Source organism: Mandrillus leucophaeus, unplaced genomic scaffold, assembly GCF_000951045.1.
Source record: "Mandrillus leucophaeus isolate KB7577 unplaced genomic scaffold, Mleu.le_1.0 Scaffold995, whole genome shotgun sequence".
Taxonomy (NCBI): Eukaryota; Metazoa; Chordata; class Mammalia; order Primates; family Cercopithecidae; genus Mandrillus; species Mandrillus leucophaeus.
The window spans coordinates 111813-127392 of NW_012110863.1; the positions used below are offsets into that span (position 1 = coordinate 111813).

General features: G+C 35.9%; 1 protein-coding gene across 2 annotated transcripts in view; it reads right to left on the bottom strand.

The window, feature by feature from the left end:
- Positions 1–15580, bottom strand: part of CCDC144NL (coiled-coil domain containing 144 family, N-terminal like) — a 125537-nt gene that overhangs the window by 27431 nt on the left and 82526 nt on the right. For both annotated transcript variants that reach the window (XM_011971258.1, XM_011971259.1), the window contains exons 10-12: positions 13616–13799; positions 12929–13057; positions 10050–10985 (exon numbers count right to left, since the gene is read on the bottom strand). In XM_011971258.1, the coding sequence (XP_011826648.1) occupies positions 10050–10985; positions 12929–13057; positions 13616–13799 (1249 nt within the window). The remainder of the gene's footprint in view (positions 1–10049; positions 10986–12928; positions 13058–13615; positions 13800–15580) is intronic.

Here is a 15580-nt window from a genome sequence, read left to right on the forward strand (position 1 = left end):
ATTGCTGAGAGAGAAGGAGAGAGAGTATGCAACTTGGAAAACATATCTGAGGATACAGTTCATGAAAATTTCCCCAATCTCATGAGAGGTTGATGGAAAAATTCAAGAAATTCACAGAACCTCTACAACCATCCCCAAGATACACAGCCCATTAGACTTTCCAAGGTCAACATGAAAGGAAAAATCTTACAGGCAGCTAAAACACCTGCATCAGGTGAACAGCTGACCTCTTTCTGGCAAAAACCTTATAAGCCAGATGAAAGTGGGGCCTATTTTCAGCATCCTTAAAGAAATTTCAGCCAAGAACTTCATGTAACTCTAATCTAAGCCTCATCAGTGACAGAGAAATACAATCTTTTCCAGACAAACACTAAGGGAATTCATTACCACTAGACCAGACTTATAAGATGTTCTTAAGGGGGTCCTAAATATGGAAAAGAAAGAATAATACCCATTACCACAAAAACACACTTAAGTACATAGACCACAGACTCTATTACACAACTATACAATCAAGAGTACAAAGCACCAGCTAAACACATCATGGCAGAGTCAAAATCTCACATATAAATATTAACACTGAATTCAATGGTCTAAATGCCTCACTTAAAAGGCACAGAGTGGCACGTTGAATTAAAAAAACAAACCAACAACAAGAACTAACAGTCTGCTATCTTCAGAAGACACATCTCACATGTAATGCACCCACAGGCTCTGAGTAAACGGATGGACAAAGATCTGTCACCCCTTGCAAAAAACAAACTTTAAACCAACAACAGCCAAAAAACAGACTTTAAACCAACAACAGCCAAAAAAGGACAAAGAAGGGCATTACACAATGATAAAGGACTCAATTCACCAAGAAGATATCCCTATCCTAAATATATACCCACCCAACACTGGAGCACCCAGATTCAAAAACAACCAAGTCCTTCCAGACCTACCAAAAGACTCAGTCACACAATAACAGTGGGAGGCTTTAACACCTCATTGATAGTGTTAAGGCAAATCACCGAGACAAAAAACTAACAAAGAAATTCTGGGCTTAAATTTAACACTTGACTAATTGCACCTAACAGACATCTACAGAATACTCCACCAAATAACCACAGAATACACTTTTTTCTCATCTGCACAAAGAACTTACTCCAAGATCAACAATATGCTTGGCCATAAAGCAAGTCGTAATAAATTTTTAAAAAATGAAATCACACGACACCATACTCTTGGACTACACTGCAATAAAAATAGAAATGAATACCAAAAAGATCTCTGAAAATCACACAATTACATGGAAATCAAACAACTGGCTCCTAAATGACATTGGGAAAAGAAATAATTTAAGGCAGAAATCAAAAAATTATTTGTAATAAGCAAAAAGAAACATTATACCAAAACTTCTGGGATACAGCAAAAGCAGCATAAGAGGAAAGCTCATAGCACAAAACAAATATGTCGAAAAGTTAGATCAGTAATTAACAAGCTGACACTGTGCTGAGAGGAACTACAAAACAAGAACAAAAATCCCCAAAGTTGGCAGCAGAAAAGAAATAACTAAAATCAGAGCATACCTGAGAAATTTGAGGCCCCAAAATCCATACAAAGGATCAATGAAACCAAAAGGATAAATGATACTGAAGGCCACTAGTTAGACAAATTAAAACAAAACAAAACAAAACAACAAAACAGAGAACATCTAAATAAGCACAATCAGAAATGACAAAGATGACATTACAACCAACCCCATAGAAATACAAAAGATCCTCAGAGACTACAATGAACACCACTGTATGCACACAAACTAGAATATCTAGAAGAAATGGATAATCCCTGGAAACACAACTTAACAAAGATTGAACCAGGAGGAAATTAAAATTATGAACAGATGAATAACAAGTTCTGTAATTGAATCAGTAATAAAAAACCTACTAGCCAAAAACAGATCCAGATCAGACTGACTCACAGCCAATTTCCACCAGACACACAAAGAAAAGCTGTTAACAAACCTACTGAAACTATTCCAAAATATTGAGGAGATACTTCTCCCTAACTCATTGTATGACGCCAGCGTCATCTTGATACTAAAAGCCAGCAAAGACACAACAAATAAAGAAAACACAGCCCAATATCCCCGATGAATGTAGACAACAAAGTCCTCAACAAAATATCAGCAAACAAAATCCAGCAACACATCAAAAACTTACTTCACCACAATAAAGTTGGCTTTATATTTGTGATTCAAGTTGGTTCAAAGTACACAAATCAATAAATGTGTTTAACCACATAAACAGAGTGAAAAAGAAAAACCATATGATCATTTCAAAAGATGCAAAAAAGCTTTCAATAACGTCCATCATTCCTTCATGAAAAAAACACTCAACAGATTAGGCATCAAAGAAATAGACCTCAAAATAATAAGGGACTCTCGGTAACAAACCCACAGCTAAAACCATACAGAATGGGCAAAAGCTGGAAGTAGGGACTGAGTGCAGTGGCTCATGCTTGTAACCCCAGCATGTTGGGAGGTGAAGACAGTAGAATCACTTGAGGCCAGGAGTCTGAGACCAGCCTGGGCAACACAGTTAGACCTTGTCTCTATAAAACAATAAAGAAAAAATTAAAGAAAAAGGAACAAAAAAAGTTGGAAGCATTCCCCTTGACAACTGGAACAAGACAAGGATGCCCAGTCTCACCACATGTATTCAACATAGTACTGGAACTCCTAGTCAGAGCAATCAGACAAAAGAAAGAAAGAAAAGGCATCCAAAAAGGAAAAGATGCCAAACTATCTCTCTTTGTGGATGATATGATTCTATACCTAGAAAACTCAAAAGAGTCTTCCAATTTATCCTGGAACTGATAAATTACTTCAGTCAAGACACAATCATTCTACCAAATCATTCTACCAAAAAGACACATGCACCCCTATGTTCACTGCAGAACTATTCACAATAGCAAAGATATGGAATGAAGCCAGAAGCTCATCAATGGTGCACTGGATTAAGAAAACGTAGCACATAAACAATATGTAATACTATGCAGCTATAAAAAGAACAAAATACTGTCCTTTGCAGCAACACGGATGCAGTTGAAGGGCATTATCCTAAGCAAATTGATGCGGAAACAGGTAACTAAATACTACATGTTCTCACTTATAAGTGGGAGTTAAACATTGGGTACACTTGGACATAAAGACAGGAGCAATAGACACTGGGGACTATAAGAAGGGGGATTGGGTTGGGACAATGATTGAAAAAAGGTACTATGCTCACTACCTGGGTGATAGGTTCAATTGTGCCCTAAACCTAAGCATTATGCAATATACCTTTGTAACAAACCTGCACATGTACCCCCTGAATCTAAAATAAAAGTTAAGAAAGAGAAAGAATAAATAAGATAAAAATAAAATGCCCTTTATAACTTGCAACAAAAAAACACCAATAATATTCTTCACAGAAATGGAAAAAACAATCCTAAAATTCATATGGAACCACAAAAAAAGCTAGACTATACAAGCCAAGCCTGAGGGAAAATAACAAAGCTGGAGGCATCTCTCTACCTGACTTCAAAATATATTTCAAGGTTACAGTAACCAAAAGAGCATGGTCTTGGTATAAAAACAGAAAATTAAACCAATGGAACAGAATAGAGAACTCAGAAATAAATCCACATATTTACAGACACCTGATTTTCAACAAAAGTGTCAAGAACATACATTGGGGAAGGAACCCTCTCTTCAACAAATGGGACTGGGAAAACTGGATATCTGGAACAAGAAGAATGAAACCAGGTCCCTATCCTTCACCATATACAAAAATCAACTCAAAATGGATTAAAGACTTAAACATGAGATACAAAATTATAAAACTACTACAAGAAAATACAGGGAAAATGCTTCAGGTCAAGGCAAAGATTTTATAGCTAAGTTATCACAGGCATATGCCAAAAATAAGCACAGGCATAAAAACAAAAATAGGTAAGTGAGGCTATATTAAAATTAAGTTTCTTCACGGCAAAGGAAGCAACCAACAGAGTGAAAAAAACTACCAACAATCTGTAGACAGGGAGACAATATTTACAAATCTATTCATCTGAGAAAGTCTAATATCTAGACTATACCGGGAATTCAAATAACTCAACAGTAAAAAGTAGTTAATAATCCCCCTAAAATGCAGACAAAGAATTTAAGGAGACATTTCTAAAAAGAAGATGTATGAATAGCCACAAAAATATGGAAAAGTTCTCAACATCACTAACAGGAAAATGGAAATAAAATCCCAAATGAGACATTGTCTCACCACAGAATGGCTACTATCAAAAACAAACAAACAACAATAACAACAACAACAAAAAACAACACAAAGTCCCAAAAGTAAAAAATCGTGGTGAGGTTGGGGAGAAAAACAAAACTCTTATGCACTCGTGGAGGAGATGAGGAAGGAAGGAGATACATAATTTGAAGTATAAAGTTGAAAAAACTAGAAATACTTGATTAATAACCAAAAATCAGACATTGTACCTGATTTCAATGAACTGAAATTCTAAAAGTGATAAGCAGCTTTGGGTATTTATTAATCAATCTAGGATTCAGTCTTCATTTCGATTTCCTCAATGAGGAAATAAAAAAATATTATGGAATCAGTTTTAATAATCTCAGAAGTAAAACAAATGTAGTGTCCTTTGAGTGTTAAGCTATTAAACACAATTTCCCCTTTACCTTACTTCAAGCTCATTTGTATGGAGAAGGGAAGAGCGTCTCATCTTTATGTTGTACCAAAATGCTTCTCCATATCATACAAATTGACTCTGAAATTTTGAATTTCATACAACCAATTCGACTACTTGTTTCTGATAAATGCCTGGACATGACCTGATTTCTAGTTGCTGCACTCCTGGAAGTTGTTCTTTGAATGGGTTTATTCAATGAATTATGTGTTAAGTATTTATTCAATGAATTATGTGTTGAACTATAAAAGCATAGCTATGAATCTCTGTTTAAGCAAAAGGAGGTAAATGCAGGGAACTCTGGTTTCTGAGAATGTAGGATCTGTGTCAAGAAGAGAATTCAGCTCTGGGGTTGTACAAGAGAACCAGGTGCTGTGTCAAAAGAGGATCTAACTGTGAACTGCAACATGACGAATTAGCTCAATTTCCAACGAGGAAAGATGACAGCCTAGACTTAATCCTGCCCTTCATAGTTAAAATCTACACGTGACTCTATGAGTTAATAAAACATAATGCAATAAATAGTAGACAGAGTCAGCATATCCTGTGGCCAAGATTTGATGGAAATGGGAGTGAAGAGAGAGCCACTGGGTGAGAGACAAAAGGTATGACTGGAGAAAAAAAATTAATGGGATCTGTCTTCGTAAGCCTGACTCTCATCATGTCATGGAGTCAACAAGGCATAAGCTGGCTATACGCTCCTTCACGAAGCAAAAAGTGAAATTAAAGACATTCTACTACTTGAATTTCTATTCTTACATAAGACAACTGGTAATAAGCAACAAGACTGAAAACGAGTTTTCCTAAAATGTGATTTGCTGCTGGCATAAGGATAGACATAGCTCAATATATTAGAATTGAGAATCTAAAAACAAACCCACACTTTTATGGTCAACTGATTTTCAACATGGGTGTAAAAAAATTAAATGAGAAATGAATAGATTTTTCAACAAATGGTGCTGGGACAACTGTATATCCACATGCAAAAGAATAACGGTGGACTTTCACCAAATCTCATATCTAAAAGTAACAAAATAGAACCAGTAAATGTAAGAACTAAAACTATAAAATTCCTAGAAGAAAACATAGCCATGAATCTTTGTGACTGCAAAAAAAAAAAATAAAATAAAATAACTGGACTTCATCAAAATTTAAACTTCTGTGCTTGAACAGAGACCATCAAGAAAGTGAAAAGGAGGCTGGGCATGGTGGCTTACAGCTGTAATCTCAACACTTTGGGAGGCTGAGGTTGGAGGATTGCTTGAGCTCAGGAGTTCAAAACCAGCCTGGGCAACACAGTGAGGCCTTCTCTCTACAATTTAAAATTATATAAATTTTAAAAACATAATAAATCATAAAAAAGAAAATAAAAAGGGAAGCCATGGAAAATATTTGGAAACATCTCCGATAAGGGACTTACACCTAGGGTATATAAAGAACAATTAAAGTTCAGAAATTTAGGACAACCCAATTTTAATGTGGGCAAAGGATTTGAATAGACATTTCTCCAAAGAAGATATACAAATGGCTCATAAGCACATAGAAACGGGCTTAAAGTCATTCATTACTAGGGAAATGTGAATCAAAACCACATTGATTTTGATCAATGTGGTATGAGGTACCACTTCATACCTCTAGGTTGGAATCCTTTTTCAATCAAAAATATGAAAATATTGGCAAGGATGTGGAGAAATTAGAACCCTCATACAATGCTGATGGGAATGTAAAATGGTGCAACCACTTTGGAAAGCAGACTGGCAGCTCCTCAAAAGGTTAAGCAAAGAGTTGCTATATGACCCAGAAATTCAACTCATATGTATACACCCAAGAGAAAGGAACACATATGCAAACACAAAAACTTGTACATAAAAGTTCACAGCAGCATGATTAGTAATAGCCAAAATATGGAAAGAATCCAAAGGTCCATCACCTGATGAATCGCTAAATAAATGAGTGGTATGTCTATGCAGTGGAAAATTATTCAGCGATAAGGTGAAATTAAATACTGATACATGTTACAACACAATGAACCTTAAAAATGTTATGCTTAGTAGAAGCCAGTCACAAAAGACTACCACATATTGTGTAATCCAGCTGATATGTAGTGTCCAGAGTAGGCTAATCTATGGAAACAAAACAGATTGCTGTCTCTTTCCAGGGTCATGAAAATATCCTAGAGTTGATGATGGTGACGGTTACACACTCTGGGAATATACTAAGAGACCATGAATTGTACACGTTCAATGGGTAAACTGTATGGTATGAGAAGTATGTCTCAGCAAAATTGTTTTTAAAAATTCAGTGGTAGAGTGGCGGGCGCCTGTAGTCCCAGCTACTCGGGAGGCTGAGGCAGGAGAATGGCATGAACCCGGGAGGCGGAGCTTGCAGTGAGCCAAGATCACGCCACTGCACTCCAGCCTGGGCGGCAAAGCGAGACTCTGTCTCAAAAAAAAAAAAAAAAAAAAAAAAAAAATTCAGTGGTAGAATCTAGATACATCTCTTAATTCTGTACTTTGGATGTACATACTATACATGATTTGTAAAAAAGCACAATATATTTAAAATGAAAGGAAAATGAAGGAAGTGCCTAACATTTCAAGTAGTTTGTAAATTAAAACATTTGCATTTTGAAGAACAGTACTATGGCCTTTCTGTACAAGTTATCCTGAAATTCATGAAATAAATATACACAGATTCTGTACCCATTCACAAAAGTAAAGATAAGAAATAAGACAATTTTCTGGAACATTCTATTAAGCATTATCCTACAATTTAATCTGGCTTGCCTCACCATGGCAATAGAGAAATTACTAAAAAATACCACTTCACAGAAAAAAAAAAAGTCTCTCAACTTCTGTGAGGAATACTGAATAATTCCCAACTTTCTTAAGGGTCTTTGGAAATGATCCTTATTTTTAAAATGTATGTACTTATGAGGAGAAAAGGACAGAATGAAAGCCAGAGGTTAAGAAACAAGTGCATTATAAACATAATAAAATTGTAATAAAATGAATTATAATAAAAATACAAAAGAAAGTCATCCACTGCAATTAGTATCCTAAAACATCTGACATTATTTCACCACCTATAGATTAACTGTTGATATGTTTCATACATACTTCACTTCTGATTTGACCCAATTTCTTCTTTGAATTGAATGTCTCATCTAAATTAATGTGACAACGTGATGTAGCCTCTGATGTAGGTTGTTGTTTTAGGGGATCGGTCCATTCTTGTTGGAGTTGTCTCATAACTACCTGTGAAGGTATTTTTAATTGTTACTGATTTATAAATCACCGTATTATTAAATTATGGTAGTAAGATTTAACTCTAACATACATACCTTGAAAAATATCAACACATATATGGTTCACCTCCTTATGTGCACACATTCTTGTTTATTATTGAATTCAGTCAAGGACACAGAAGGTGTTATCTTCCTGCCAAATCAGTTTTCTGTTAACTTAGGCAATAGATTCAGCCCACTATTCACTCTTCCCTGAAACATCTGCAATGCTTAACAACCTACTGAAGTCTAAAAAAGAAATCAGTTCGTGGGTGGGGCTGTTGGTGGTATATCCCACACTGTGAAATGTTTTCCCCTTCTTTTTTATTAGAAGCTCAAATCAACCTCAGAGTTCCTTGCATATTCAATTGCCTGCTCAGATCTTTCCAAAAGATTTTTATCTCAGAATACAAGTAAAATTCCAATGGCCTTTGAGGCCCTAGGTAACCTGGCCTCTACCTCCCTCCTGACCTCAGCTCCTACAACTGTCTCACCTATTCAGTCCATTCCTGCTATATGTGGAATCCTGCCACCTCTCATTAGTTGGAAAATGGGACTCAATGCCAAACAAGTAAATCACAGATAGCCACAATTACCTCTGTACTGGTCAAAGTTATATCCGAATGATAGGTAGTGAGACTTGAAATGAAAATTATGAGCAAATTCTTTGTAAAAACATTCAAAGTAAATTATAAATACCAGTGGTAAGATTAAATCTAACATGGCTTTTCTGAAATTCACATCTGTCCCAAATTATGATTTAATAAAAAGTAAATGCCTTTAGGTGGGGGTGCGATGGCTCACGCCTGTAATCCCAGCACTTTGGGAGGCTGAGGCTGGTGGATCACCTGAGGTCAGGAGTTCAAGACCAGCCTAGTCAACATGGTGAAACCCCGTTTCTACTAAAAATACAAAAATTACAGCGCAAGACTCCATCTCAAAAAGAAAGAAAGAAAGAAAGAAAAGTAAATGCCTTTAAAGAATTGAGAGGTCATAACAAGTAATTTGAGACTGAAATCGTCTCAGATTTAAGTCAAATTGATATGAATGAAAATAAGATTATACCAACTTAAATACATCACAAAACTACTGAAGGAAAAGTATTATGAGATACAGGAGTACACTTCAGTTCACCTGGGAAATCTGGAATTAACGGTCAAAGTAACCCTCCTCACTGAATCTTAATTTCAAAATACGTCAAATATGAGCATTTCTGTTTATCTGCTTCATCATCGTCTTAAAACAGGGCCACATAAAGGCATTGCAATGATCATTTTAGCAGCATAAGACTACATTGTGAGTATTAGTCTGTACCTATTAACACTGCAACTGAACTTAAAATTTCATAGATGACACAATTTCTTTACTCAAAGTAAAGCATCTTTCAGGTTTAACTTCTTTTTTGCTGTACATTTCTAGGCTGATATAGCAAATACATTTATCATCTATATATTTTTATATTTAACTAGATACTGAGGGAAGAGAGAGACCCTCTCACATTGTTTTACATTGTTTCATACTCAGAAAAGGAAAGAGAAGCGAAACTAAAGACAGGTAGCCCAGCACCTAGGAACCAGACCCGAAACCAGGCCTGGGCCTGCTTGACCCAAACCTGGTAGTTAAAATTCAACCCCTGACCTAGCAACTGATGCTATCTATAGATTCCAGACATTGTATGGAAAGACATTGTGAAACCTCCTGTTCTGTTCTGTTTCACTCTGATCGCTGGTGGCGCTCGCAGCCCCTGTCATGTACCCGCTGGCTTGCTCAATCAATCACGACCCTCTCATGTGGACCCCCTTAGAGTTGTGAGTCCTTTAAAGGGACAGAAGTTGAGCACCTGACGAGCTCGAACTTTAAGAGGCTAGCCTGTCGATGCTCTCAGCTGATTAAAGCCACTCCCTTCACTTTCTCCGTGTCTGAGGGGTTTTGTCTGCGGCTTGTCCTGCTACAGATACACCATTTAGCCATAACCAAATATTACTTTAGATTTTCTATCAGGAAGATTGAAAAATATTTTATCTTTCTTAATACTTACTTTTCTTCGTGCTTTCTCTTTCTCACATTGATGCATTCTTTCTTGTAAATGATTATATTCATCCATCAACTCCTTGTTCTTCTCTTGTAGTGAAAGAATCTTCTTTTCACTCTCAGCTTGAAGATTTTTGGCAAAAGCATGAAATTGGTCTTGGATAGTACTGATTGTCTTTTCCTGACTGTTAGCTTTCTTGTGAGCATCATCAAGTTGCTGTGGAAGCAATGTATTTTCACTTTGTAGTTGAGATAATCTCTCCTCTACAGATTCCTTCAGTTTGCGTTGTTCAGTTTGGTACATTTGTTCAATTTTTTTCTTCTCACAGTGTGTTTGGCTGAGGTCTCTTTGCAAACGTTCCAAAATCAAACTCTTTCTTTCAACAGCATCTCTTGTGTTATGGAGCTGAATTTGTAGGCTGCTGATTTTACTTTCAGCATTAGAAAGTTTTTCAGAAAGAATCTCAGTCTTAGCTTGTAGGTCAGACATATCAACCTTTTTTTTGTCCTGTAAATGAATCCACTCTTGTCTTGTTCTCTGGAAATCAAGTTTTGGGTCTCTTGATGTCTGACTTTGATCACAATCATGCAGAGCAGCAGCCAGTCTACAACGATACGATTCCATTTCTATTTCCAGTCTTTCTTGGTTCTGTTTCTCATTTTCCAGTTCAGAACTGAGTATTTTATTCTCAGCTGTCAGATCGTTCAGCTGTCCACTGTACTGCAGTATTGTTTCTGTTAATTTTTCCTCATTTAGTTTTATAATTTTTTGAAGGTTATCATTCTTTTCTTTCACAACCTCAATGTCTTCAAAATATTTCTTTTCCTTTTGCTGGTTCTGATTATTTACTGTATCTATTTCCAGTCTCAGCAAGGCAATTTCTTCCTGCAACATGCAATTTTCATGCAAGAGATCCTTTTCTTTTTTATGCCTATGAGAAATCTAAGTAAGAAAGGAAACATTTACTAGCACTCAATAAAATGACATATCATGATTTCCTCTGAAATTAAAGAATAACCTGAACATGTATACAATGAAAAGATTGCCATAAGTGGATATCCAACTGGAAAAAAATATTGGATCGAAACTTCAAACCTCATAGAACATAAATTCCCAAAACTTGCATAAATTTATTTGAAGATAATGAATCCATGAAAGTAAAAAATAAATGACTGGAGCATTTTTAAGCATCTCAGAATTGGAAGACTTTCCCTGAATTACAACAAACTCAAAGGCATAAAATGAAAGATTAATAAATGTGATTACATTAAAAAATTGGCTTTACACTCTAACATCTAACCTATACACCACCCTATAGTAAAAGCTGTAGCTTTGCATATATCTGGACAAAGGAAATTTCCCAACTTTAAGTTCTGTTTTTTTTGTCCTGAGAATATTCTATAGCCATTTTATTTTTCTAACATTTTTATTGTCAGTTATATAAGAATTACATTTATTCATAAATGCTAAATCTAAGCATTATATTAGGTTTTTTTTTTTTTTTTTTCGAGACAGGGTCTCCACTACATCACTCAGGTTAGAGGGCAGTGGCACAATCAAGACTTACCGTAGCCTCGGCCTCCCAGGCTCAGGTGATTCTCCCACTTCAACCTCCTGGGTAGCTGAACTAGAGGCACACGCCCCCACACCCAGCTAAACTTATTTGTACTCTTTGTAGAGATGGGGTTTCGCCATGCTGCCCAGGCTGGTCTGGAACTCCTGGGCTCAAGTGATCCACCCACCACAGCCTTCCAAAGTGCTGGGATTACAGGCATGAGCCCCTGCGCCTGGCCTTGTACCAAGCACTTATACATACATCACTGAACTCATTTATGTCACAATTCTGAAAGGAAAGGTCAAAAAATATGCAAGCTGCAGGATTTTCCCTAGGTCCTCTTACTTCTAGTGCTCTTCCACCAAATCACGATTACTTCTGTGTTGTAAATATAGAAATATAGCAATAACTTCTGTTTCCTCTTTATAATGTTTGAAACAGAAATAAGCATGAAACAGGGGAACAAAATACTTACCAATAAATTATCACTAAGTTTATATTATGGCATATCAGTGTTTTCAAAGTTCTTTGCACTGATATGAGAGGTTACTTGGAGCAAACTGTTACTCTCCTCAAAAGTAAGGGGAATGGCATCTGAAGTATAGCCTCTGAACTGGCTTTACATTTCATCTTTACTACCAATGGAAATAATAATGTGACCTCTCCATTAATATGTTAGGAAGATGAAATCATGTCTGAAAACTAGAACGTCTGTTGTTAGTAGCAAGGGTTTTGAGATTGTGGAAAGATCATTAATTCCTATGAAAAATAACAAAGGTTTCTCCTTTGGATAAGGCTACTGTGAATGTCACTACTTGACTCTTGCAGAGTTGAATTAAGAACATGACTTTGGGCCAGGCATGGTGGCTCACGCCTGTAATCCCAGCACTTTGGGAGGCCGAGGTGGATGGATCACAAGGTCAGGAGATCGAGACCATCCTGTGAATGGCAAAACCCCGTCTCTACTAAAAATACAAAAAATTAGCCAGGCGCGGTGGCGGGTACCTGTAATCTCAGCTACTTGGGAGGCTGAGGTGGGAGGATGGCGTGAACCCAGGAGGCGGAGCCTGCAGTGAGCAGAGATTGTGCCACTGCACTCCAGCCTGGGCAACTGAGTGAGACTCCGTCTCAAAAAAAAAAAAAAACATGATTTTATCCAATGGGCCAAAACTGCCAGAACCACTATCACCACCCTTAAATGTGTATATGTGTGTGTGTGTGTGTGTGTGTGTGGTTCAAAAATCCATTATACTTTCCAAGTTGCATAGAGTTGTTTTTTAAAAATACATTCACATACAAAAATATATTTGGAAATAACTAAAGAAAATACCTCAGAATTAATTTTCTTTTGAGCAATTTCTAGCTCCTTTTGTTTACTCGTCAGAATCTGATCTTGTAATATTCTGGCATTCTGTTCTTCAGAAAGTTGCTTCTGGACATCGTTTCGCTCCTGCACAACCTAGAGATAACATGGAGGTTTTGGTCTAATAGCACTGAAAAAGAAAGTCTAAAAGGTTAATTAAGAGCAGACTTTCTCTTATAAAATGGTTAAAAGGAAGTAGCTTGTTAAAGCACAAGAACTTTTATCCCTCAAGAATCGCTCAAATCTTAATTGCACACATGACAGCTAAATTTGTCAAAGAGAAAAACAGTTCTTAAATATGGGAAGATACAGCATTGTGAAATAAAATTTCTTTCAAAACATTTAACTAGTGTCATTATAGTTTCAAAGCTATTTAGCCTGTATATTAACATAAACAATGTGCAAATGAACATCTATGTTAGTGATTAAACTCAACTTATCCTCCATTCTGAAAACATAGGCTAAGCATCTACTAGATACCAAGGTTTACAGTAAATAATTTTAACTATAAATGCCATGGTTCACTTTTAAGAGGAGATAACAGTTTTGGTTTGTTTTAAACCTAAACTATATACATGAAGCCAAAAAAATTATAAGTAATATTGATGAAACATAAAGTTAGAAATATGAAGTTTTCACCAAAGATTAATCTACCAGATCCAAGTTGTTTCTTACTGTCTTCAACTCCTTAACGAGTCTTCTCAGTGTCCATTTAAGTCGTTGCTTTGTTTCAACCTCTTTCCCACATTCCTCTTCTTTTAGTCTTAACGGTTCACTATATTTATTATATAACATGACAGCATTTCCTTTCTCCTCTTTTTCTTGTTTTAAGGCAAGTCTGCAGTTAAATATGGATTACATTAAAATGTGTTTTGTTAGAAAATAAAAAAGTTGATTTTGTTATCTGGCTCTTCCCATGTGGGTTTATTATCCTCATAGAAACTCCTATGCTCTTCTTTCCTTTCTAGTTCTCATGCTTTTAATTTCTCACTTCAGTCTCTTCCAAGGGACATATATATTTAAAAGGTAGTGAGGAAAGAAACAGTCCATTATCTGGTAAGTTTCGGTTACTAGTAACCCTGGTAAATATTATGGAAAAGCATATTTGAAATGTTTCAGTAAAGTAACAAGTTGAAGAAAATTACTTCTTTTTCACGTTATGCAAGTTGAAAATTAGTTAATTAGAACAGATCATTTAGAGTTAGCTAATTTAAAAGAAGTTACTGTTTACAAACAAGTTTAGAAATTCACTAGAAATGCATTTTCGTCTTTATGAAATATTGTATGTGTAGCCATAAAAATCATTTACAGTGTAAGATAACACCTTCAGATGTCATTCACACAACATGTATCTGCAGATTACTGTAATCCAAGACTAGGCTAAGCTGTCTAGTAACTGTTACCCCCATCCTTTTTATGTTTCTCTTTTTGGTAACACTTTCAACTTATCTTCTTGATTCTTATGTATTTTATAAGCAATTTTAAAATCTCTTTTTGGAACAAGACAGGATCTAATATCTAATATAAAAGTAAAGGATAATGTGTGTTTCAGCATTGAATTTGGAATTAATTTTTTCTGCATATGAGAGATATGGAATAAACTAATCATCAATTACTTTTCATTTTACTTCTTATTTCATGCATGTTTAGAATAAAACTGGGAAGTCCTAGCCAGAGCAATTAGATAAGAGAAAGAAAGACAGGGCATCCAAATTGGAAAAGAGAAAGTCAAACTATCTCTGTTTGCCTATGACATAATCTTTTAGCTTAGAAAACCCTAAAGACTCCTAGATTTGATCAATGAAATCGGTAAAAGTCTCAGGTTACAAAATCAATGTACACAAATCAGTAGCACTAGTAAACATCAAGAATGACCAAGGTGAGAATCAAATCAAGAACCTAATCCCTTTTACAATAGCTGCAACAACAAAAAAAATCTAGGAATATACTTAACCAAGGAGGTGAAAGATCTCTACAAGGACAACTAGAAAGCACTGCTGAAGGAAATAATAGATGACACAAACAAATGGAAATATGCCCTATGTTCATAGATTAGAAGAATCAATACAGTGAAAATGACCATATTAACCAAAGCAATCTACAGATTTGATGCAATTCCTATCAACGTACCACTGTCACTCTTCACAGAATTAGAGAAAATACTCCTAAAACTCACAGGGAATCAAAAAAGGGCCTGAATAGCCAAAGCAATCCCAAGTAAAAAAACGAAGCCAGAGGCATCTCATTACCAGATTTCAAACCATACAAGGCTAAAGTAACCAAAATAGCATGGTACTTGCATAAAAGTACATACATAGACCAACGGAACGGAGTAGTGAACCTAGAAATAAAGCCAAATATGTATAACCAACTGACCTTTCACAAAGTGTACAAAGACATAAACTGGGCAAAGAACACCCTATTCAATAAATGGTGTTGGGAAAATTGAATAGCCACATGTAGAAGAACGAAACTGGATCCCTATCTCTAACCATATATAAAAATTAACTCAAGATGGATTAAGCCTAACATGGTGGCTCACATCTGTAATCCTGGTGCTTTGGGAGGCCAAGGCAGGAGAAGGGCTTAATCCCAGGAGTTTGAGACCAGCCTGGGCAA